Consider the following 23,951-nt stretch of genomic DNA (forward strand, 5'->3'; position numbering starts at 1 on the left):
TAGTGCTGAGGGGCGACGGGAGCGGAACTTCCCGGCATCCTTTGCGTGCACTTCCGGGAGCGGAGCGCACCGGCCGCGCAGGTGAGGAGCTCGGTATCGGCGCGTTGTGTTCCCGCACGGAGCCCGCCTGTCTGCAGCACCGTGTAGAGACGCCCCTGCGCCTCACGGAGCTGCGCTGCGTCCTGCTGTGCTGTGTCCTGCAGCGGGGCCGTCTCAGCCTTTCACCCTGCTGTGCCGACCCGCGGCGGGTGTAGGCCCGGCCTGCTCTCCCGGGTCCTGAGGGCCCTTGAGGCTTTAACGTTGCTCTTCTTGTCTCTAACGCCACTTGCTTATACGCGGAGTTTCCTTCCCCACAGGGTTGCTGAAGCGCTGTTTAGTGCAGGTTTTTTAGTGCGGTTTTCATTATAGTTGTTATCATTCATCTCTTTCGTCCCGAGTGCTGCTTTTCTCGTCTCCATCCTGAGGGCTTATATAACGTCCCTGGGGTGTTCATCTGGCGTAGCAGGTGCAATGTGATATCAATGTGATATCAATGTGATATCTAGCTCATTTTAACCATCAGATCTTCAGTGGGAACCCATCCATGTCTGTGTATGGTGACTGTTGAGTCAGGGCCCAGGTACTGGTTGAGCACCTGGGGAAGGACCTGGCCAGTCCTGGGAGCACAGGTAAAGGAGAATCAGCTGTGAGACCTGAAGGGGTGGAGCCTGGCTGTCCCTCTCTTAGACCCCGCTGAAGGGCTGGCTGCCATTGGGGAAGGATCTCTGGTTGGAGAGACTCCTCTGTGGAGTTTTCCCTGTGGGCCTCGGTATCCAGAGACAAGGAAGAGGCTTTTCCTTTGTAACACTTTTCCCTTTGTACTAGTCCCTTTGCTGCTATGCTCCTGTATCACCCTTCCGCTGCGTTGATCTTCAGTTGTTACATTCTGTTTTTACTTATGCAGGAATTCCTGTGTTTTTGTTTAGCCCTGTATGTTCCTGCCCAAGGCTTGTGCCACCCCGCTGGTGTGATGCATAGGATTTGGTGTTATTAGGTGAAACAGGTATCCTTGCAGATACCTCAAGGAAGGAATTATTTATGACTAACACATACTGATTAGGAAGAAAGGATGGGTCTTCTGTGGCCATAACAAATCAATGAAGGGGTTGAGGAGGGGAAAGGAAATAAGGTGTGGGAGGAAGAAAATCAGATGGGAAGTGAAGAGGTAGGAGTTAAAGGACTTTTGCTTATGGTATCATGAAAGGGGCTGATGCTTGCAGGAAGGTCTCTTGCTTCTTCTTATAAGCATGTTTGCTTTCTTCTGTTACAGCTGAGGTGATCAAAAGAGCAGCTGCTACTGAAAAGCTTGTTATGCTGTCTCTTTTTATTAATTGGTGCCAAATGTAGCATTCATAGGGCCCTTGTATGAATCAGTCTGAGGAGTTAAACTGGTAAGAAGTTATCAGGTAGGAAAAATATCTCTGTTAGCTTAGCTGCCCTCTGTAACGTGTGGTGGGATCCGTCAAACCCCAGAAGTGCTGCATGGGAGGCAATGAGGCTGCAGGGCTGAGAAAGCACTTCTCATTGGGTTGACACAGATGTAGCCTGAAACCACAGCTTGAAGACCTCAGATGATGGATGTGTCTGTGTTCAAGAGCTCTTTATGAAGTACCAAACAAGAAAACTCTCCTGTGAGTAGTTAAAATGATTAATAAACGATTGTTCCCCAAGGCTGTGGATGGTGAAATAAACCTTTCAGACAGTCCTGAAATGGCCCTAGCTTTATAATTAAGTTACTGTCTGCAGAACGTGGATGTTCTCCAATAGCAATGGGGCAGGTGCATTGCTGCTCAAAGCACTTCAGCTATTTAGGATTCATAGAGACAGGACTGGGCTGCTGCAGAAATGATGGATAGCAGGAACAATGTGCTTATGATCTGATGACATAATGAAGTGTGCACCCTGTTCAGGTGGTGGTGACTAATTTTGAGTGTAGTGGTCAGTTGTTATTAATGACTCAATTTTAGTTCAGGCTGAACTTCAGGTCGGGTGTTTTTAGTGCTTCTTCTGACACAGATTCTTAATTCTATCTATGAGTTATGAAGCATGCAGGCAAAGAACTATGTTGTGCAGCACTAAGTGTGCCGTCAGCACTGAAGTAGGAGTTTAATGTCTTCTCTTCATGTAAATATCCAAAGCTGCCTTGGGTATATTCTGATGACAATTGGAGGAGATAAAGCCAGGCTTTCTGATGTCTTAAAATGTGATTTTTGAAAGATGTTTTTAGCATTATTGGCTTTTGTTTTCCAGTGTATTCAAATCCCAGAGTCTGCTTCTGCAAGAAAGAACTGCCTCCAAAATTCCTTGACAAGCCTTAATTCTTCAGACAACATCAGGATAAGGAGGGGATCAAAGTAAAGGTAGGAATTTGAAGTTCTGCCTCTGAGCTGACCTCATGTTCCAAGCTTGGTGTAACTTGGGGCTGCAGAGCTGAGAGGTGATGCAGGATTCTGTGGAAAACAGAGGTCAGCCATGTAGAAGTTCTGCTTTGCTTTGTTTACTCAGGGCAGAATGTCAGAGTTGAGTGACGAAGCCAGCGAGTCCGAGCTGCTGAGCCGCAGTCTTTCCATGTGGCATGGGGTTGGTCAGATGCTGTGTCGGGAAGAACTGGATGTTCCCCTGGATTTGCACACAGCCTCTTCCATCGGCCAGTATGAAGTGGTGCAGGAGTGTATTCAGCGGTAAGGAGGGGTTGGAGAGGGCACGGCTCAGCTGTTCTCAGTGACTTGAGGTTTTTTCTCTGCTGTGTAGGTGTGTTTAACATTGCAACAGGGGCAACCCCATGGAATTCTGCATGTGTTCTTAGGCGTGAAGTTGTGGAGGGCCAAGGCTGCTGACTCAAAAACTCTGTGATTTTTAACCCTTCTTTCAGTACAGTGGTTATAGCAGAGACTACAGGCACCTACTGTGAGCTCTGGGCCAGTAATTCAGCTGAATTGTTTTTGTTATTTAGCGGAGATGTGGATTTAAATAAGAAGAATTGCGGCGGCTGGACTCCATTGATGTATGCTTCCTACATTGGCCATGACACTGTTGTGCACCTGCTGCTGGAGGCAGGAGTAAATGTGAACATCCCAACACCAGAAGGGCAGACACCACTCATGTTAGCCTCCAGCTGTGGAAATGAGAGCGTTGCTTACTTCCTTCTCCAGGTGTGTATTCCTTAAGAAATAACTAAAGCTCTTCTACATGATCTAAATGCACAGAGTAGGATTCTTCATCAGCTGCAACCAGTGTGTTATTTGTTCCGTTGGGTCTGGTTTCCTGACAGGGATTTAGACTCTCTTGGTATCACAGCACAGAGGGGCAGAGGGGATGCAGTTAAGAACATTCTCTGTTCTCTTGAAGCAAGGCGCAGAGCTGGAGATGAAAGATATTCATGGTTGGACTGCCTTATTTCACTGTACCAGTGCTGGTCATCAGCAGATGGTCAAGTTCTTACTCGACAACGGGGCGAATGCCAACTGCAAGTAAGGAAGAATCTATTGCTTAATTTCTGTCAAGAGAGATTAGATTTATTGCTGGCTTAATTATGGAATAAACTGAAAGAAAACAGACGCGGCACCTTCTGAACTCCATTTTTGAGGCATGCAGTGAATTCCTGTGACTTGAGATCTGCTTGTATCTTTATGCGCATTAAATTGCCTAAGAACAGCAAGAGGTTTTTGCTCCATTAGGTCCTGGGGTTTTGTCACTGGGTAGGGGTGCAGCTACAGGAGTAATGTGTTTCTGTACAGAGTGTTTGCTGTATTTATTGAGAGAGGCCAGAATGCAGTAGAATGGCCAACGTATCACAGTTTGTGACCAGATAAAGGTGAAGGCTAAGGGTATGTCAGGCCAATTATGGTATGTCGACAAATACAACATGTTTTATCTTTTATTTTAGCTCTTGTGTGTGTTTTCCCTCCCTAGGGAGCCGGTGTATGGCTATACTCCTCTGATGGAAGCAGCTGCTTCTGGCCATGAGATAATTGTTCAGTACCTTCTCAATCATGTGAGTGTTCAAACAGGTCTCTATAAATGAAAATCTGTGGTTCTGACCCTCGGAGAAAGAAGCACAAGACTAATATTCATCTCCTCAGTGTTATGTTTGATCTTTGACAGTCATCTCTGATCTGTAGCCCCAGATTTCTGAAAGTATCTGTTTGTGAAGGCTAGTACTCCAGTTGTACTCCTGCTTGTTAAAGGCAAGCATTGTAATGTCTGTCTGATGTGAGTGACTGAATCCTTACTGAATCAGGAAGCAGCTAATTCAGTAATCTCTGCTGTGTTCACAAGTTTATATGCTTGAGCTACTTGGTATCTTGTCTTGGCCCTGAAGCTTATTGGCATTCATGTGTCTTAGTGCCAGACAATTAGTTTGTAATATCTCATTTAATGGTTCATCTTACTTCCAGAAGGAGGCAGCAATGCAAAGCATTCAGATAAAAACCAGCTAGCTCCCACTGTTGATGCACAAGAGCTGTATAAGTAAGCTACTTGGTATGTGAGGGTTGTTGAGACTAAATGACGAGAAAGGCAATAAAGGTTTTTTGTTTGTTGGTTTTTTTTTTTTAGTGGAGCTTGAGCTACCAAAGGTGAGCCTGTATTTCTGATGGGCTTGAGGAACTGAGGCAGTTTGTCTGTCTTGAATATCTTATTTCATAGTACACACCTGCTATGAGCTTTTCAAATGCTTGTTTTCCTATAGGGGGTGAAAGCAGATGCCAGAGATAACACTGGAGCCACAGCGCGGGCACTGGCTATGAAGTATGGACATACAAAGATTGTGGGGTTGATAGACTTGCACGCAGCCCCAGTACCCAAGGTCTTCTGCAGGGGTCCAGGTAACAGGTGTAGTTTGCTTGTTTTAAAATAAGAGCTGAAGATAGGTGCTTAATAAGTGTGGCATGACGTAGATAGGGGTAAAACTAGCTGCTCTGCTCTTGAATTTCCAGTGTTTGTGGGGATGTGAGAGGCAGAGATTCAATGCTTTTTTGTTGTGGTTTACTGGCCCCTTTCTGACTTAGTTAAACTCTCTCCTGTCTTATAACATTTACTGTTGCTTTCGTAGGCTCAGTTGTAAGTAGATACATGAATTACAGTGCTGCTAACAATCTCTCTTTGGACTTCAGGAAAGTACGAAGAGCTGAGCTCCTCAGATGAATCGTGTTCTGCCCCCCAGAGACAGAGACCTGTTCGCAGGACCAAGGGTCCCAGCATCCATGATGGACCCCAGGCTTTGGCTAAGATAACAGCAGTTGGAATTGGGGGAAAGAAGCAGTCTTGCTACGGTAGGAATAATTAGAAGCCTACCTGAGAGTCATTTATGGTTTCTCAAGTGCTTTACAGCTATTTCTCTGCCAACAATATCTTTCTTTTCATTGGAGTTTTTCATGCATGGCTTGTACAGAAACAAAAAATTAACTCCCTCATACAAGGTTATACAACAACAAAATGAAACCCACTGAATGCATTTGTCTGAGCTGGGTATTGATGAATGGGATGCTATATGCAATACCCAACCTGCTGCTCTTTCTGCTGGGACTTCCCTGGTAACTTGCATCCTAATTCCTCTGTTCATTCCTCCTTTTGCACACAGAGCAAGTCTTGCCTCAAGGTTATGTAACCTTCAATGATGATGGCAGCTGTGAAGCTGATGATATCCGGAACCGGGATGTTACCTCTCCAATTAATGAGCAAGATGTGGAGAGCAGCAGCAGCCGGGGTAAGTCACTATCTTAGAAAAAGAACGTGACTTGCAGTGCACAACTGGATGGTGAGACCCATCCCTTGGCTTCCATCATCACTTCCCAATCTCCTTAGACTGTTAGGCAGCAGTGGTTACTGGATCTTCACGTCTGACCTATGTCTGTAGTGTCACACCACTGTATCAGTGGCCAGAAAGCAGTTGCATCTGGCTCTCCAAGCAGAGTGAGATGCCACCTTGTGAGGACAGGGTAGAAATAAAGTGAGGTTCTCAATGCTGGCTTTGCCTTTAACTTTAGTAGTAAGCCCTCAGAAATGCCCAGAACCTTGAGTCTGGAGCAAGGGAGACTTTCCCTTAGTGAAAAAGAGTCCAGCAAGAGGCCACTAAGATGTTGAAGACTGATGCATCTCCCTCACAACGAAATGCTCAAGTTAATCAAGATGGTTTTGTGTACAGAGGGGAAGGCTCTGTGGGCATATCAGAATGTGCAAATATCTGAATGGAGGATGTAAAGATAGAGCCAGATTCTTCTCATTCCCATCCAGTGATGCAATGTGGGGTGATAAGCACAAGCTGAAACAGAGGAGTTTTCCTCTGAATTTAAGGAAGTGCTTTCTTACTGTGTGAGTGTCTGAGGCTGGAGTGGAGTGTCCAAGGAGTTGTAGAGTCTCTGTCCTTGAATATGCTCCTCTATGTGGTTCTAATTGTTTTCAATGTGATTTTGGACAGAGCTGCCTCAGGAGGTCCCTTCCGAACTCAACCATTCTCTGTTCCTGTAAAACAATACAGTGAAGTATTGAATTGTATTGAGTGTATCAAGTGCTGCCTCAAGGTTTTTATGTTTGTTTTCTCCCTCTCGCCCCCCATTCCTTTCCAGAGGATAACATTTTCTTCACCAACAAGTTAGCAGCTGTCAGGAGTAGCAGCAGCAGTAGTGAATGTCTGACCAAAGCTCTGGGGGTCAGCAGTGAAGGCTCCTTGGAAAGCAATGAGGTGAGGTTGTACCCTTTCCTTTGTCTACCTTTGGCTTGGCCTGTGCTGTCAACCTTCCACAGCCTGCTACCTCCACATGGGGCTGTAGTACCTGACTGAGTGAGGATGGCCAGTATACTGGGACAGAAAAATAAGCTTCTATATTTAAAGATTGTGGTTTGGCTTGTTTGATCTCTGCCTAGTAGCCAGCTGGAGAGCATAGGTTGTTGATGATGGGTCAGTATTTTTCTAATCTCTCTCTTGCTTGTGAACACTTGAATGCCATCTGGCTAGCAGTCTGTAAAGGGTGCTTGTCTCTTGCTAGAGGTGTGTCAGTCCTTTTCCTTGGTGAGGTATCAGGCAGTTCTGTAAGATCTAGAGAATCACAACAGTGTTACTTTGTTGATTCTGAAATATCAAAGGGGAAGAAGAGATGGCAGTTATCCTGTGGTTCAAATCACAGCTTATTCTTCAAAGCCAGCTCTGGGCTGGTGTAGAGAAGAGTCACATATAAATCCTCTGTCTCCTGTGGCGCTTCTCACCAGCTGAAGCTCAGAGCATTGTAGTGTTTCAGGGAGTATTCACTGCTGCTCTTTGCTGCTCTTTGCTACTTCATAGACTGGGATTGTAGGAGCCTGTCACCATTACAGGTGGTCATACTGTAACAAGTTGCCATCTTGATGGTGGTTTGACTCAACCCTTTTTGATAGCATCTTTAGCTTTTGTTGCTTGTGTTTTGGGACTACTGCCTGGATTTAGAGCTGTGAACTTGAAGCCTACACTTGTTAGACAGTGATCATGGCATCTCTGCATGACCATCCTTCACCTTCTGTTTCCTGTTTTTTCTTTAGGATTCTGACCATGCAGGCAGTCCTCCTAGTAGGAAACAAGCCAAAAGCTTTAAGGTCAAGAACCGCTACAGCAACAGCGATGGTCAGTGGACCCACTGCCCAGGAAAGGCTGGAGCCTCTAGTCAGCACCTCATCTTTCCTGAGCCCCCTGCCTACACGGGACCCCAGGTAATTAAGGACAGAAAGCTATCTCTGAAGTAATGCAGATCATGTCACAAGCTTGGGGCGTTTCTTTAAGGTTGTCCAAGCTGCTTTCTTGGCCTTCTCAGATAAACGGAAAGCTGTTTTTGATGCCAAACCACTGCCCAAATATAAATGCTTGTGAAAGGGATTTCTGGTGTGGAAAAACTGCCAGTTTAGGTGTTATTCTTGCTTGGGGAAGTATTCCAGAGGTGATGACTGCAATGTGCAAGCCAGTCCTCTTGTGTTCTGTGGTTATAAAGAAAAGGGCAGTTAATGAGAGAAAGTCAAGATTGTTGCTAGAACTTAGGAAGGCATAGCAGCAATGAGGAAGATGTTGCTGATAAGAGGGGAGTAGTTATGATTTTGTTCAAGGTGATATAAATAGTTTTTATGTGCTGCAGGACCTTGCAACATTCCTTGAGCAAATTGGGTGCCTGAAATACCTGCAAGTGTTTGAAGAGCAAGACGTTGACCTCCGCATCTTCCTGACCCTCACAGAAAGTGATCTGAAGGAAATTGGCATCACGTGAGTGTCTGTAAGGTAGTTCTTTCTGCCTAAAACCACACATGCAACCTGGTCAAAAAAGCGTAGCTGGTGAGTGTTTCTCTAATTAGGCAGCCTCCCACACAACTGTGATATCCCTTAGTTCTTGGCTGCAGCAAGTTTCTTGCTGGGGGTGTTTCTGGAAGGAAGCAGGAGGTTACAGAAGTCCTTCTGTCATCCTGGGCCTGGGCACAGGCGGTACAATGTTTGCTCCCTGAGTTTGCCATTCTCCCACCAGCCTGTTTGGACCCAAGAGGAAGATGACTTCAGCTATTGCCCGATGGCACAGCAATGCTCGGCCACCCAGTGATGCCCTGGAGCTGGCCTATGCAGATCGGCTGGAAGCTGAGATGCAGGAACTGGCTATTCAGCTGCACAAGGTAAGTCTGCCGTGAGATGCTCAGTGGCTTGTTATGCTCTAGTGAGTGTTCAGCAACATATTTCTATGTTTTGCCTCTAATGGATCGGGGTGAAAGAACAAATAACTGACCTACTCAACATCTGTTGTGTCTGCTGAACGTAACCCCTCTCATAAGAGCAAAATATTCACTCCTTTTGTCTCTGTTTCATGCTTGTAAAGTCTTTTCTTCTGTTTTCTCTAAAAGCAGAGAGGAGGGGTGGGAAGGTGAGTGGGATTGAATACCTGCTTTTATTTTCTTGATAGCATTTCTTTATGTGAAGTTGGGCAGTCATTAGCAGGTAGGCTTCTGTCAATATAGAAAATTGGATCAACTGAATGTCTTTGGAAATAGAGAGCTAGAGGAAATTGTAGCTTTGAGTTGGTCTTTGGATAGAATCTGTAGCATGTGAACAGTGGACAGATTCCTTTCAATTGGTTTTGGAACCCTTTTTATAGGGACCCTAACCAATAATAATAATAGAGAGATGTCAGCAGGTGTATTTGATAGTGATGTACAGTACTTGCAGCTTAGTCATCTGTTCCTTTCTGCTCTGCTGTAGAGGTGTGAAGAGGTGGAAGTGATGAAGGGCCAGGTATGCCAGGAGCAGAAGCTGCGTGCAGTGGCAGAAAGCTGTCTGATGGAGCGAGATGAGACCTGGAATGCTGTCCAGTGCCAGCTCCGAGAGGCTCAGACCGTCACCAAGGATGCTGGGCTCTTGCTGGACCAGATCAAGTAAGTTGTTCCCAGAAAATAGTACTGAAGCTAATGGAGAAGATGGGGATTTGGGCAATGCAGAGATCAGACACTGGCACTCTTAGAGGTAACTTCTAGTTTGAGGCAAGAGAGCTTGCTAGGTATCTGAACCATTTCTGAATCCTCTTCCACTTTCTCTAGTGGAAAATCACAGCCGTGTGAATAGAGTTCAAGCCTTAGATGTGTGAATTATGAATGTTCTGGCCTTTCAGAGATGCTGAGTGCTCCTGTACCAGCTTAAAGGTGAAGGTGTTCAGCTCCTTTGAAACCAAAGGCTGAAGTAGTTTATTTGTGCTTACGTGAAACTTAGCAGGGTGTAGCTTGATGATTGCATGAATGCAAGAAAGTTTCAACTTCCAAATAGTATCAGAGGGCTTTCAGTGTCCTACCTTTGATGCCTAACAGAAAAGCCTGCCTTGTTTTTGCCCACTGCCTTTGAGTTCCATCGTCCCCTCCCTCATAATATATCCTTCGCTGCCTTTTTGGTGCTTTTTTCCTGAGCCATGCTGAACTCCTGGTCTGTCCTGGGCCCTGGTGTGTTGGCTGGTGGGACTGAGATCACTGAAGGTGACACTGGTCCCACTGCTACAGTTCCTAACCCAAAAGGGCAGTGGGGTCAGCCAGAGATTGGGTTTGGCTTCCAAAGGACAGCAGAGTGATATTCTCAGTGAGCTTTTCCCACTGAGGAGCTGAGGCTGCACTGTTTGAACTGATGGTGTGACATCAATCAAAACTACACATGCCCCTGATGCCTGTCCTCAGGTAGCTTCATTTGCCCACTAGGAACACTGGATTGGGCTTGATTCTCATATAAACCAGGTGCCCCTGGCTTAGGCTTCCTCCTGCTCACTCCGCCCCCTCCTTCTCTTCTCCCCCCGCAGCTCCTCTGTGGACAGGGGCAGAGATTGCTGTGGAGATGGGGCACAGTGGAGAGCGCCCTGAGCTTTGTCTGGGGCACGTCTTCCTCTTCCTGGGAAGGAACAAGGAGCAGTTTGTAACCCAGGGCGTTAGATGTGGTCCCTCGGCATCCCAAGCAGGTACTTGCAGGATGTAGGAGGGCACAGACCAGCATGCTGCTCCAGAAAGCATCGTGTCCACTTCTAACAGCCTTTATTTGTCTTGTTTGGCAGATCCTGTCAAGCAGAGCTGTCCTCCCGGCTGACACAAGAGCAGGCAGCTGGCAGAGTGCTGGACGCAAAGGGGCAGCTGGGAACTGGTGAGAGTCGAGTGCTGTGTCTGGGGATGGAAAAGCTTCTAAACTAAAATGGGTGCAGGGCGGGTAAACAGGTGCAGGGGGTGAGTATACAGTGGGAGAGCCCAGTGCAGGCTGCATGCTTGTCTTTTACTGCTGAGTGTGACCCTGGGTGTAGTATGGGAACAGATGAGCAGTTAAATGCCTAAACTTAAGCATAGAAGTCTTGCCTGGGGGAAGCATCTAAAGCATTGGAGACTTTCACTGCAGCAGAATTTCCTGGAGGCTCTGATCCTTTGCAGGTGGGAAGCCCTGAGGCCTGGCAGTTGTTTCTGGCTAAAAAGGCAAAGCTGTAGCACAGGCACTCAGTGAGTCCTGCTTCATGTGCCTGTAGCTTCCCCTTCCTACTCTGTAATGTGGGCCTCTCAGGTGTGTTACAGCACTGTGCAATGGAGCAGGGTCTGAATCAAAAGTGATGGATGGTTGTTGGTTCTCAGGCTGGGTCTGGGAGATTGTGCTGCTCACGTACTGAGGCAAACTGCTGTGTGTGACTGGACAGGGTTGGCCCAGCAGCTCCTTACCACAGGGAGCTAGCAAACAGTCACGCTGCCCTGGATGCAGTGTCCTTTGCTGATTGGATGGTAGAAGTGAGATGTACAGAGATGATGATTGCAGCTTGCTGCAGTTAATCTTTGAGATCTTTCTTTGTGATCTAACCTGTGCTTTGGGGGGGAGGGAAATATGTAATTATAGGTGATAGAGTTGCTTGAAAACAAGTACTCAATTTCTGTCACAAGCAATTCCATCTCTCTTCACCTGTGACTCAACCCATAACTGAAACAACTTTGTACGCACTTCCCAGCAGCACCAGACCCTTGTCTGTTGCAGAGAGCGCACATGCTGATGAATGTGTGGTTCCTTTCTTACAGCACGGGATGGGTGGCCGCTGTCCTTGAAGTCTCTGAGCTTGCCTGAGCTGTCAGCTGTCCTCGAGAAATGTGTGGGAGAAATGGGTAAGGAGGGGGAGAAATCTGCTCACATGGAGTGACTGCTGGAGGAGGGAGGTTTGGCAGGGCTGGGTTTTGATTATTTCATAGAGGTGTGGGTTGGGGGGCCCTGGTAACCCCCCTCTTATCAAGGGAAGTATCCGAGCTATAAAGCTGTCACTGGCATTTTCTTGTGCTTAATCCTAACTGCGGGTGTTGGACTCTGCCTCATCCTCTGCTGACAGGTCTGGTCTGAGAGAAAGGAGTCCATAACCCATTTCTTTCCTACTAATCAGTGATCAGAGCTGCTGGTGCAGGGGTTATGAAACCCTGTGCCCTGAGGATAGGAGGTTATCACAGCAGCGGGCACATTCTTATTTCATGGCCCTAAAAGCTCCAAGGATAAAGGCAGAGAAGCAATCTGCAGACTGTTCTTGACCACTTGCAAGCTTATAGTGACTTATATGTAGTTTACAGTGACTTTTTCCTTTTGGTTTGCCTTCAGGAAAAGCTCTGCAGATGGTAACTCAAAACCTCCAAAGGCTCCAGGCCCCAGGGCAGGGTGCGCAGAGCTGGTTAGAGCCGTAACAAAGCAGGATGGTGAGTGGGGACTGAGGACAGCCACAGAGGGCTGTGGGTTGGAGGGGGCATTGTTCCTTGCTGCAAGTAACAGCTGTCTGCTGCTTGCGCCCAGTGCTTGCCGTAGCCTTTGACTGGGATTTTCATTCAGGAAATCCACGGTCTCTGTGCTCCACTGCAAGGGTAACTGTGCTGTTCTTCCTGGTGCCTGCAGGAATACCGACGTCGGGTGACTGTTCCACCCGGAATCTGAGCGTGCCTGGGAGAATGAGCACAAGGACTGTGCTGGCAGTGCTGCAGCTCTGTGGAGAGAGTGCTGTGACAGCTGGCAGATGTGTGGACAGAGGTCTCGGCCATCAGAACATGCCTGGGAGAACAAGGGGTGATAGAGGACAAAGACACAGCAGCTCTCTGGGCCTGGTTCCCCTCTAGGTTTCCAGGACTGTGCTGTTTGTTCCAGAAGTTCAAGTTAAGAGAAGAAGCATTGAGCCCAAAGGATTTATTTGCCTTAAACTTCCTGCAGCCTTTGTTGTTCAGGCCTACATTGTGTTAGAAAGCTGGCAGCTGCCCACAGCCAGCTACTAATTATCCTTTCCCACACTGTGTCCTTCCCAAGGCCTCCAACACATCGGTGGTTCCCTTCAGCAGCCTGCCTTGGTTCAGTTCAGATTCCTGGCCCGTTCAGGGGTCATTTTGATCATGTTCTCTACTCCCAAAAAAACTTTTCTGTGGCAGATGCTTTGTGACAAGCATTTACAAGCAGCAGACTCCAGTGGTCAGGTCTGCTGGTGCCAGGATCCTGGTGCTGACAGTGTTTGCAAAGCAGATGTGTCCCTGGAAGGACATGAGAGAGGAGGAAAAGCTCAAGACTGTTTGGTCTGCTTTGCCTCTGACAAGCAGCAGAGTTCCAAGGCAGGCTGAACAAGGACTGAGGGATAGATCTGTTGAGATGGATGAAAGAAATCCATTCCCAAATGTAACCATACTGCCGTGCTTCAGCCCTCAGCTGCTGCCTGCTCTTAGTTTTCAGGCTTCAGTGTTGGGATGGAGGCCTGCCAAGGCATTCTGGTGTTGGCAGCATGGTGTAGTTTCATAGGGCAAACAAAAGGTGTGGGGAAGGGGCTGCCTCCCAAGGGGGACTGCCTGACTTCTTGGAGCTGGGCGAAGGATCACAGAGTGACTGAACTGTAGGGGTTGGAAGGGGCCTCCCAGAGATCATCGAGTCCATGTGAGCCCTGGTGCCTGCTACTTGGGTGTAAAATGGCTTCCAGAACTGCAGTGACTCCATTCCTGTGTAATGCTGAGTCCTGGGGGAGAATTACCTTCTGTCTGACTGATGGCCTTGATGAATTTGGAACAGTCTCCATCTATTCTCTGGGAAGAAGCTTCATGCTCTTTCAGCACCTCTGATTAAGGGCCAGAAAAAGTACAAAAATCCATCTCAGCTCCATCCTTTGAGCTTGTCACCCCGATCAGCTGCCCACAGCCATTCAGATGAGCTGGAGCTCAGTCTGCCATTGGTTTGACTGTGCTGCCTGGGGACAGTCTGGGGGCTCAGAGGTGGGTACAGCCTGTGCTGTGCACCTGCAGTGCTGCAGCTCGTGTGTGCTTGGCAGCGTGCTCAGCTGGGGTGTGTTGCTTCCTACTCACGTTTAACTCCTGTCCTTTGTTATAGAGTATGGGTAGGCCAGAGTCTCAAAGTGTGAAAGGAGTTCTACAGATGGGTTCTGCAGGAGCCCAGAGGCCCCAAGGGGATCACCAGGAGTGGGGTTTTATAGAGTAGTGTTCCATTAAGGACAGTAATTCAATGCTGAGCGGGCAGCTGTGTGAGCAGCAGGGCGTCTGGTGCTACCCCAAGTCAAGCTGTCCGTGTTAAGTGTGACGTTTGTTACTCAGCTAAAACAATAAAGGCTGAAAACCTGTTTCTGGTGCTTCCTGTGTGGGTTTCTCCAGAGGGAGTTGTGGGTTTGTGAGTAACCTGTTAGTTTATTTCAGGAGTATGCATTGCTTCCAGCCTTCTCCCCACGGGAGCTGCACGCTGCAGGGTTCTGGGACAGCTTTATCTGTGGTTTCCCAGTCCCTGCCTGGTTCATCTTGGAGGTGATGCCCTCACGGCACCAGCAGGGAAGATGGGCTGAGAGCAGCTGTGGGCAGGTAACAAAGCATGAGCTTTTTCTTCCTATTTGGGGCTGTCACTCTTATACCCCCCCCACTGTCCAGTGGTGTGATAAGGAGTTACCTCTGCAGTAGCTCACAAATGTATTTAGGCCTTGCTGAGCTGCATTGAGCTGGGATTTTCTGCTCAAGACGAGGTACTGTCCTGTGCCCAGCTCCAGCCTGGGACTCAGAGCTGTATTGGTGTGACTGTGCTCCCAAAACCTCAGCCAAGCTCTGATCTCGAGCTGCAACTAGAGCTGGGAGGATAAGTTAGATCTCTGATTGGCTCTAAAGCTTTGTGTTTTAACACTGAGCTTTCTGGCACTCTAGACTGTGGCAGTGGAGCAACATAGGCATGCTCTCAGGTTCTGGTTGTCTTGCAGTCCTGCATCCTGGAACAGCCTGATTTCCTCTTCCCAAAGCAGTTTGGCATCAGCTTCCATAGCTGAATCCAGGCGCACACTGCTGCATGAGTGGCAAAGGGCAGAGAAGGCAGACAGCGATGCAGCTCCTGTCCGGGAGAAGCTCCTTGCGCTGCTCAGCAGGGCTGCTGTGTGCTGGAAGTGGCTCTTTGGTTTATTTATCACTTTATCACCATGCTGATTTATTTTGCTGCTTCCCTCCTTGTGTAACCTGTAATGTAACCCCAGGGAGAGGAACACAGTGCTATCTTGAGCACGGATACCTGAGAGCTCCTGTTTATTGCCCTGCAGCCAGCAGTGTGTATACATAAATGCAGCTGTATGTGTACACTTGCACTTAGCCCAGTGCCCAAGAGCCATTTCCCTCCCTCAGGGCACATAAGTGACATGCTCTGCTTGCTGAAAAATAAACGTTTATTTACATCTGAAAAGAGTCAGTGTGCAAAATGGGCTCACAGGGGTTACCTGTCCAGCAAACCCGCTTAGACTCCAACTCAGCCAATGGAGCCTGGTGCAGCCTCCTCCAACCTCTGCATTTCTCAGAGGCTCAGCAAGTAAGGCAGCAGGGGCTGGGTGGGCCACGCTCACAGCAATAGAAAACCACCTGTATTCACCTGCATGGAGCAGGGTGTAAGAGCTGCAGCCTCCCTGCTGCTGGAACAGCCTTTTCTATGAGGCAAAGCACTGTGTGATGGGAGCTGCAGCCCCAGCAGCATGCCTGTTCTGCTACTGGAGGTAAGAGTGAGAGGCTGGGGGGTGGTGGTGGTTTCTGCTGCTGCAATCAGCTTTTATGGGGGCACCAGAACTTGGAAGAGAGCTCCTGCTGCAGCCAATGCAGCTGGGACGCTGAGCAGTGTCAGGGCTCGGGCTGCTGCAGGAGCTGCACTGGGGAGAAGAGCTGGCAGCCAGAGGGTTGGGGGACGGGAGGGGGCTGCTCCATGCAGTGTGCTGCAGGGAAGGTGGTGGTGAGCAGCTGCAGCAGCACCTGGATGTGGAGAGGAGTGCTGCAGAATGCCTTGCAGAGGTCTCATGATGGTGGCAAGGTGGCCCTGGTGAGGAGAGCAGGAGTGCAATGCCCAGCATGGTGCTGGCACAGCTCGGGATGCAACAGCCGTGCTCCTGTCCTGCTACATGGATGCCTGCACAGGTAGGGTGCCACAGCTGGGGCTGGTGGCAGCAGCCTGCAGGCTCTGCTCCTCGCAGCTTTGCACGCACACACGTGGGGCTGGTGGTGGCTGCTCCCCCACTGTGGGAGTTGGGGTCAGACCCTCCAGCAGCCGGAGCAGAGCCCTGTGGTGCTGCTATCACTGCGTGCAGCAGAGCGCGGGGTGATCGAGCTTCCACAGCTGCCACTTCTTCTTCATCTCTGACTTCACCTGGGGTGAGATACCCACAGCTTTTCCGTGGCAGTGCCCTCCCCAGCATGAGCAGAGCACCCACCCCCCTGAGCCAAAGTTAAAGCTGCTCCGTTCTACAGGGCCACGTACCTCCTTGTTGGCAAAGCAGTACAGCACCGCCACCAGGAAGCCCTATGGAGACAAAATGGCTGTAAGTCCCTCGGTCTGGGGGCTTTCTGTCACTGCTGCCTTTGGGGCCATCCCTAAGAGTGTCCCCGATGCAAGCACAGTGTCTGTCCATGTGGGTTGAGTAGAGGGGGCTGTTCTTGTCCCCATCTGGGACACCATGGGGCAGAGGGAAGGGAGAGAGGGCCCCCAATTCTTATGGCCCAAGACAGGGATGGGTTGTGGCCCCACATCACCTGGAAGGAGTTGAGGAAGAGGGTGAAGAAGACCTTGATGTAGCGCAGGATGCCCGTGGTTTGCTCATCGGTGGCAAAGATGAAGACGACTTCGTGGATCCCAAAGAGGGGGATGAGTGTCAGTGTGGCTTTTGCCAGCCTGAAAGAAGGCAAATTTTCCCCATGGGCACGGCAGCCAGCAGGGAGCCCTTATTGGAGCAGCCCTTATTGGAGCTCAGGGTACTCATGTAATGAGGCACAGGATGGAGGAGCCAGCACAGCCTGCCTGCCCTCACCGCAGCTTGTAGTCAGCGTAGCCCTTCTGGTTGGCGCGCAGCTTGGCCAGGATCACCTTCAGGATGCGCATGAAGATCAGCAGGTTGATCTGGGATGGACAACGCAGGGCATCCATGGAGCAGGGCCATCCCTCCTTCACCCCAACCCCAGGCTGGGGCTGCCCCAACCTCCAGCACTGTCACTGGGGACCCCTACCATGGAGGCGAGCAGGATGGGGATGCGGATGATCCACCAGTATGCCATGTTCTCGTTCAGTGCCCAACACCTGCCCACGACACACAGACAGCAGTGTGGTTGCGTGGTGCTGGGGAGCAGGATGAGGCCCCGCGCACAGCTACTCACTCTGCATTCTCCTTCAGGTACTTTGCAGCCATCCAGGGCACCACAAACACCACGGGGGTCCCTGCAAGTCACACAGCACACCCTGTAAAACCAAGCACCCGCCTGAGCTGAGAAACCAGCCCCAGGCTGGGGACTCTGTGAGACACAGGAGAGGTCCCACACCACCATGCACCCCCCGGGTGGCTCCTACCCCAGCCCAGGTACAGGTACAGCCGGTAGTAGTTCTTCTCAGAGAAGACTGCACCAATCAGCAGCTTGTAGAGGTAGACGGCCTCCACCAGGAACCAGTAGTGGTTGGCCAGGATGCAGTACTGCATCAGCACCTGCGCTGCACGACAGCCCAGTGCTGCCTGTCATAAAGAGATGTGGTGGGGCTGGGGGCTTGTCCATAGGGTGCCCCAAGAGCTCGGCCAGGGTGCACGTGGGTGCACCAAGGGTTCCTGTATGAGGTACGTGTGTGCCCTGAGAGCTGCCTCAGAATGAATGGGTGCACGAAGAGCTCAGCCACAGTGGGGAAACTGCACCAAAGTTTGCCTGTGGGATCCGTGAGCGTCTCATGAACTCGTTCACAGGGTGCATGGGCACATCAACAGCCCACGGGCCGGCTGCACAGCCCAAGAGCTCACCCACCGGATGCGCTGCTCTCACACACCCCCATCCCTGTGCCCTCACCTCGTGGCTGAGCAGTGCCTGCCAGTCGGCCACCTGCAGCACCTCCGCGCCCCAGCGCCTCTCCAGCAGCGCATCCTTCACCATCACCGAGGTGGCCCGCAGCCCGAAGGAGGCGAACAGGTTGGCATGGATGTAGTTCCTGGTGCAGTGCAGCTTCCTGGGGAGAGCCGTGGGGTCAGGGAGCTGCGGGGGCACCCTTCAGCCATTGCTGCGCTCAAGGCACGGTACGCCCACAGCCCTGCTCCTACCTGAAGACAGTGAGAACAAGCAGAGCAGAGACGAGGGTGAGGAGTGACAGCGCGTAGCCCACGGTGTACAGCACTTTGAAGCTCACCATCAGCCTGCGGGCGCCCTCCTGCAGGTGAGCCCTGTGCTGTCAGCACCCGCTGCCTGCCAGGCACCCTGGGGTGCCCCTTCCCTGCCCGAGCTCCCACCTCCTCGGCACCATCCTCCAGCTCCTCCTCACACTGTGAGTAGTCCCTCCATGGCTGGCTGCCGTTCACCATCACCCACTGCCCGTCAGCACCGCAGCGCCGGCTCACCAAGCCGTGCTTCACTGCGGGCACAGAGTGTGGTGAGTTCCTCGGGGTGCCAATGTTGGGCCCGCCGTGGCAGTGGGCACCCAATGGCACTGTGTTCTCACTGCCCTCCCTGTGTCACACGTGCCCCCAACCCTTCTCACCCCAACCCACCCCGCTCAGCCCCAGGCCCCACAGCCCCCAGCTATGGGACGGCTGCAGCTCAGAGTCACCTTTCTCAAACCAGGGCAGGTAGAATGGGCAGGAGACGTTGACGGCGGTGCCGGGGCTGCCATCGGGCCAGCAGGCGTACATGTCAAACGTGCGGTTGCAGAAGAGCCCTTGGGTCGATGGGGAGAAGCCGACAGTCGGATGCCGGCAGCTCAGACCAACCCCCGGTGCCCCACGCGAGGCGTTCAGACCCGCGGCCCTCGCGGTGTGACACCACTGCGACCCGGAGCAGCCCCGCTGCCAGCCGTACCCGCGGGGTAGGGCTCGCTCGCCATCCTCCGCAGACACTCATCCCGGTACCGCATCCACTCCTCGAAGGTCCTCTCCAGCACCTTGGCCCCGCCGTGCTGCAGCGCAAAGCGGCTCAGAGGGACACCCCGAGGGCACCCCATCACACACACTCCGGGCTCCACGGCCGCCCCTTACCGGCACGGTGGAGAAGAAGCACATCCACGCGAGGTGCACGAGGTACCCGGAGCTCGGGGCGTCCCTCATGGCTGTGCCGGTTCCTGCGCGCTGCTTCTCGCGGTCGGTCCCGGCGCAGCTCCGGGCCGCGTCCCTGCCGGACCCCGACACCTCGGGGAGCCACCACCGCACCGCAGCCCGCAGCCCGGCTGCCACGGGGGTCCGGAGCCTTTTCCCCCCGAGCTCTCCCTCCCATCAGAGCTCTCCCTCGCCCCGCATCCCCCCGGCCGAGCCCCCCAGCAGCCGCCCTACCCGGTCCCCAGTACCTCCGAGGGGTTCCCATGGCTCCGCACCCCTCCTCTCAGCACGGCTCCCCCCGCATCCCCCTGTTCCCTTACCGTGTGCGGCCGCTCCGCAGCCCGGGGCTCAGCGACGTGAACGCGACAGCGAACGGGCGGCGAATGCGGCCCCGCCGCCTCCCACCAACGCCGAGCCCCGACGGGGGGGTGGAGGGGGTTGGGGGCGGCACCACCTCCCGGGGCTCAATCAGGGCCGCCCCATCGAGAGCGCGGCCCCGGGAGGAGGCGGGGGGAACACGCGGGGATAAGAAGGGCTCCCCTGAGCCCTTGGAGTGGCGGTGACAGAGGGGTGAGGGGTGCGGACCCCCTTTGGTACAGCACAGGGAGGGACTCGGGGCGCTGTGCCCCCCGTGGTGGCTGTCCCTTAGTGGGGTGATGCTGCGGTCACCCCACCCAGGGGGACAGCGAGCGGGCAGCAGTGGGGCAGCTGGGGGATGTGGGGGGCACAGCCCACAGTGAGGGTCTGTCGGCAGACAGCGTGGGGACAAAGCGTGAGGGAAGCAGGTGGGAAGGGCTGTCCCTAAACGCACATCTATTGTGCAGAGGATGTGATGTTTACCTTGAAACCAACCCGGTGGGCTCTGCACAGGAGAAGCAGCTCAGAGCAATTAACAGCAGCATCCGTTACTCAGATGAAACCAAGGAGGGCTGAGGGTTGGCTGCTTGGAGTGAAGCAGAACCTGCTGCGAGGAAAGCTGCCCGGGGGGAGGTTTGCCCTCGGGGTGACCTCCCCAGCACAGAATTCTGCTCTTGAAATGGGTGGCCTTGGGTCTGGTGTGTTCTGTGTGGGGTGGAGATGAAAGGTGGATCCTATGGGGTTCACTGAGCGTGTGGCTAAGGGCACAGCCCGGTGCTGCCCACCACACCACTGTGGGATGCTGCAAATCCTACAGGGTGATGCAAAGGAGTGTGTGTGTGTCTGCGGGCAGCGTTTGCTGGGCAAGAAATGCTCTTCCCCCCGGAGCAGCCTTGCTGGAAGGGGGATGACAGTTAGAACGGACAGCAGAAGGCACAGCCACAGGGCACTGCTGCTGTGCTGCTTCCCCGGGGCTCTGCTGCTCTCCCCCTGGGTGCAGCCAGCAGCTGGGATGTGGCTGTGCTGGGAGCCTGGGCTGCAGCAGAATGCCAGGGCACACACTTGGGGTTGGGGTTGGGCTCCCCATGTCCCTGCATCTTGTGGCCGCCATCCCACCCTGCAGTGGTTGATGCCAGCACACACGGATGCTCGGTGGTCTGGAGCACCCTTGAATGGTCCCCTGGGAGCAGGAGGGCTGCTGGCTGCTGACCCCCTTTGGCCATAAGGGCTGCTGGCTGAGCTCCCCATGTTCCCCGACCACAAGGCCGGATGCAGCTCTGCTTTCGGGGCTGGTGGAGCAGGGAGACGAGGAACACGCCGTGCCTCTCCATATTGATGCCCTCAGGCAGGGTCTCCATAGCGACTGCGCTTCTGCGGGGCCGGATCCTGACCATGGGGCACCTCTGGAGTGTGCCAGCTCCACCTCCCCACGCTGTTCCAGGACAGGGGTGTCCCTGTCCCCACTTGGGGATGTGTGGGCACTCCACATCTGCACCCCACATCGCGCTGTGGGCAGCCCACGGTGCCTGGGGGAGCTGAGCACCGAGTGTGGGCACAGCCTGAGTGCAGCAGCCGTGCTGGTCCTCACACAGCAGCAATTCGCAGAACAGGAATGCAAATCAACACGTCCTCATTTGCAATTATTCAGTGAGTTTCTCAGAAAAGGGTGCTGGAACCTCGCTGGGTACAGAGATCCAGCAGCACGGGGCTGTGCGTGGCTATGGGGCTTCTTCTGATCCACGGGCCTGTCCTGAGCTCTGGATGGGCTTTGGCTGCTTAAAAAGCAAAGTATTTCCATATCAGCAGATGGTGCTATCAAAGGTAGCTGTGAGAGTGCAGCACAGCACCGTGGAAGCAGGAATGGGAACCCTTCCCATCATTATGGGTTGTGGGTGGACTGGTGAGTTTAGCAGAGAGCAGGTGCTTCTCCCCACTGAAAGTAGTTTTGTGAGGTGCTGGTGAGCAGAGGGCAGCGGGGTCAAGGAGGGATGCTTTCCTGAGCACATGCCAAGTGAGTCCCTGCATCCCAGAGGACCCACATATATGGGATGGAGCCGTGCCCTTGGGGACACTGGGACTCTGCAGGGAATGGCACTGCCACACTGCCCCACCGCCTGCTCTGACAGACCTGTGCTGGGCTCAGAGGGCTGCAATTGGATTTGTCACTTGCTCCCAGCAGCCCGCAGCACAATGTGGGTCACAGCTCCGCATTCAGAGCTGCCCAAATCCCCCTCGCTTCCACCAGACTCGCCTCATCCAGGCAGGAAGGCTGTGATAAGATCAAGAACTTCTGTGAAAATCATCTATATTCACATCCTGCCCTGGAGCTGGACTCTTTGTACCCATCCTCTGCAGAAGGGCACAGCTTGCCCTCCTCCATATGTAAGGGCTCAGCAGGCAGCGCTGCATCCATACTCTGTGGTGCGGCTGCTGTACCCCCAGCACCCCTAATTCAGGGACGAGAGGCTGCAGCTCTCATTTTGCTCCTGTTCATTCACAAGCTGGGTGGGAATTCTCCATTCCCACTCGTTTAAGCAGATCTCATCCCATCCACTGCTGTCCTGGCCAGCCCAGCAGGGGCCCAGAACGTGATCATCACCCTGGATGTGACAATGATCTGGGCATTCAGCCCCACACTGTCAATAAATGCAGCTGTGCCAAGCCAGCTTCAATTGGGCACCCCAAAATGAGGTGGGAGCGGGGGAGATGAGCTCTTACAGCTGGCTTCAGGCAGGGCTGTTGTCACTCAGCTTTGAAGGGAGCTGCTGGAGGGTGGGAATATTGCTGCATTTCTCACTGCTGGGACCCCAGTGCCTCCCCTCCTGATCTGTCAGACAAAGGCTGAGATAGCTCTGGCAGTCTACTTGCATGGGGATGTTTTTCACCCTAAGTATCCTCTCTCACTTATCTGCTGAGTGATCAAGCAGGCGGTTGATTTATTACCCCTCCTGCTTGATACATGGGCTGCTGCTCGGCCTGGCACTGCGCTCTGCTCTCCCTGCTCCCTTAATGCCAGCACAGGCAGGAGCTGCTGTGCAAAGTAATTACCAGGAGCGTGACATTCCTGGATGCTTCCCTTCCCCGGAGGCAGAGCTCTGCATCCCTGGGGTCTCTTGGCACAAGCTGCACTGTGGCTTCTTTCCCAGCTGTTCCCCATCCTCCCGTGCTCAGAATTGCTCCTTAGAAGTCCCGTCCTCTCTTCTGGAGACATGAGATGCAACCCAAGACTTTTCTTCCTCTCGTTAATAGTATGTCTGCATATAGAGAGACTTCTTGCAGCTTTAGATGTGTAAGTTTTGAGGCAGGGTGAGGTTTTGGATGAAGCTGGGGCACAGAGGAGTCTCCTGCACATGATATGGGCACAGTTCTGCTGCCAAGGCTCAGCCTGCCCAGGAGGGCTCTGTGGCCGCAGCTCTTGTTGCTGTGCTCCTACACCCCAAAGTGTCCCCAGGGTGCACCCAAAACATCCCCATATCATCTCCAAGCTGCCCTGCATGGCTTGTCTGCTGCTGAGAATGGTTTGTTTGGGAGCTTTGAGCATCAGAAATCCCTGCTGCAATGATCTGGCACAGGAACCACGGCTGCTCCTTTGGGCTGCGTGTGATGGGAACAGTGCGAAGCAGCAGCTCCGCACAAAGTGTTATGGAAAAGAAACGCTTTAGGACAATGTGCCAGGTGCTGCGATGGGAGGATGTGAGGATTTGGCTGGAGGGATGTGACAGCAACTTCCATGTCAAGCGCTGCCAAAAAACAGCCTCAGCAAAGAGCAGAACTCTAAAAACAAACATTAAAAACCCAACAGGCTGATGGAGGAGCAGCGTGAGACCAGGGAGATCCCTCCGCTTCTGAAGTGATAACGGGGCAGAGCAGTAGAAAGCTTCGTTTCCAACAAGATCTGCAGGTTTTGCAGTGGTGAAGGAGAAAAAGCCTTGAGGTGTGAGCTGGGCTGTGCGACGGGGAGTCGTGGCCATGGAGTTGGGTGCACATGCTGTGGTTGGAGCACGGCTTTGCAGCTGTGGTTTGCTGCTCGGTGCACCCTGTTTGCTCCAAAGCTGCACCCAGTTCAGCGGCACATTTGTGCTGCCTGGTATTTGTGTTTGAATACGAAGGGAAGAGCTGAGGCGAGCAGCACGTTTATCACCGATTTCATTTCCTTTATGGCTTTGGATCTTACATCTCGCTTACTCGGAGCTGGGAAGCGCAGCGCCGCTTCTCCAAACCAGGATTATCCCCTTAGTGCACGGACCGCTTCGCTTTCAGACTAAATTTGGCCCCTCCGCCGCGCCGTAGCGCGTTGCCATAGCGACGCGGCCTGGCGTGTGGGCGCCGCGCGATGTCGTACCGCGACGTGCGGAGTGAGTTCGGCGGGGCGGGAGGGCCCGGGGTGGCCCGGGGGAGGTTTTGTTTTACACAGAAGCTCGTTCAAAGTCCCCGCGTCGCTCTGCGGAGCTTTTTGTAGTGAAATGGCGGCGTCGGTTGCCGTGGTCCGTCCTTCTGGGCCGCCTGGTGTCGCTGGGCCTGATCCCCCCTGCCGCCTTCTCTTTC

At 52.5% G+C, this 23,951-nt stretch overlaps 3 protein-coding genes across 5 annotated transcripts in view; 2 read left to right on the forward strand and 1 right to left on the reverse strand.

The window, feature by feature from the left end:
- Nucleotides 1-19: 19 nt before the first annotated feature.
- ANKS3 (ankyrin repeat and sterile alpha motif domain containing 3) lies at nucleotides 20-15,195 on the forward strand. The gene is made up of 18 exons (XM_072349399.1): nucleotides 20-81; nucleotides 2,290-2,399; nucleotides 2,545-2,720; nucleotides 2,993-3,191; nucleotides 3,388-3,509; nucleotides 3,952-4,033; nucleotides 4,730-4,865; nucleotides 5,154-5,312; nucleotides 5,621-5,746; nucleotides 6,606-6,721; nucleotides 7,552-7,719; nucleotides 8,136-8,260; nucleotides 8,517-8,658; nucleotides 9,239-9,411; nucleotides 10,563-10,648; nucleotides 11,554-11,637; nucleotides 12,116-12,210; nucleotides 12,404-15,195. The coding sequence occupies exons 3-17, from the start codon at nucleotides 2,551-2,553 to the stop codon at nucleotides 12,196-12,198; spliced, it is 1,971 nt and encodes a 656-aa protein (XP_072205500.1). The 5' UTR covers nucleotides 20-81; nucleotides 2,290-2,399; nucleotides 2,545-2,550; the 3' UTR covers nucleotides 12,199-12,210; nucleotides 12,404-15,195.
- LOC140258760 (glucagon receptor-like) lies at nucleotides 15,168-19,314 on the reverse strand. Its single transcript, XM_072349400.1, is given in 15 exon segments — nucleotides 15,168-16,144; nucleotides 16,256-16,297; nucleotides 16,528-16,666; nucleotides 16,803-16,891; nucleotides 16,999-17,068; nucleotides 17,146-17,206; nucleotides 17,336-17,495; nucleotides 17,818-17,974; nucleotides 18,066-18,172; nucleotides 18,252-18,373; nucleotides 18,569-18,676; nucleotides 18,817-18,913; nucleotides 18,993-19,090; nucleotides 19,093-19,167; nucleotides 19,170-19,314. Coding segments are annotated over 15 exon segments (1,542 nt in total). The 3' UTR covers nucleotides 15,168-16,072.
- A 4,397-nt stretch (nucleotides 19,315-23,711) lies between these two features.
- The window catches only part of CLUAP1 (clusterin associated protein 1), a 41,165-nt gene continuing 40,925 nt past the window's right edge, over nucleotides 23,712-23,951 (forward strand). For all 3 annotated transcript variants that reach the window (XM_072348921.1, XM_072348920.1, XM_072348922.1), the window contains exon 1: nucleotides 23,712-23,761. In XM_072348921.1, the coding sequence (XP_072205022.1) occupies nucleotides 23,740-23,761 (22 nt within the window). In that variant the 5' untranslated portion in view covers nucleotides 23,712-23,739. The remainder of the gene's footprint in view (nucleotides 23,762-23,951) is intronic.

Source organism: Excalfactoria chinensis, chromosome 14 (assembly GCF_039878825.1).
Source record: "Excalfactoria chinensis isolate bCotChi1 chromosome 14, bCotChi1.hap2, whole genome shotgun sequence".
NCBI lineage: Eukaryota > Metazoa > Chordata > Aves > Galliformes > Phasianidae > Excalfactoria > Excalfactoria chinensis.

Coding starts and splice junctions, on each gene's coding strand:
- ANKS3 (XM_072349399.1), top strand. CDS start 2,551: ATGTCAGAGTTGAGTGACGAAGCCAGCGAGTCCGAGCTGCTGAGCCGC. Junction 5,313..5,620: donor AAAGAAGCAGTCTTGCTACG/GTAGGAATAATT, acceptor TTTTGCACACAG/AGCAAGTCTTGCCTCAAGGT. Junction 10,649..11,553: donor AAAGGGGCAGCTGGGAACTG/GTGAGAGTCGAG, acceptor CCTTTCTTACAG/CACGGGATGGGTGGCCGCTG.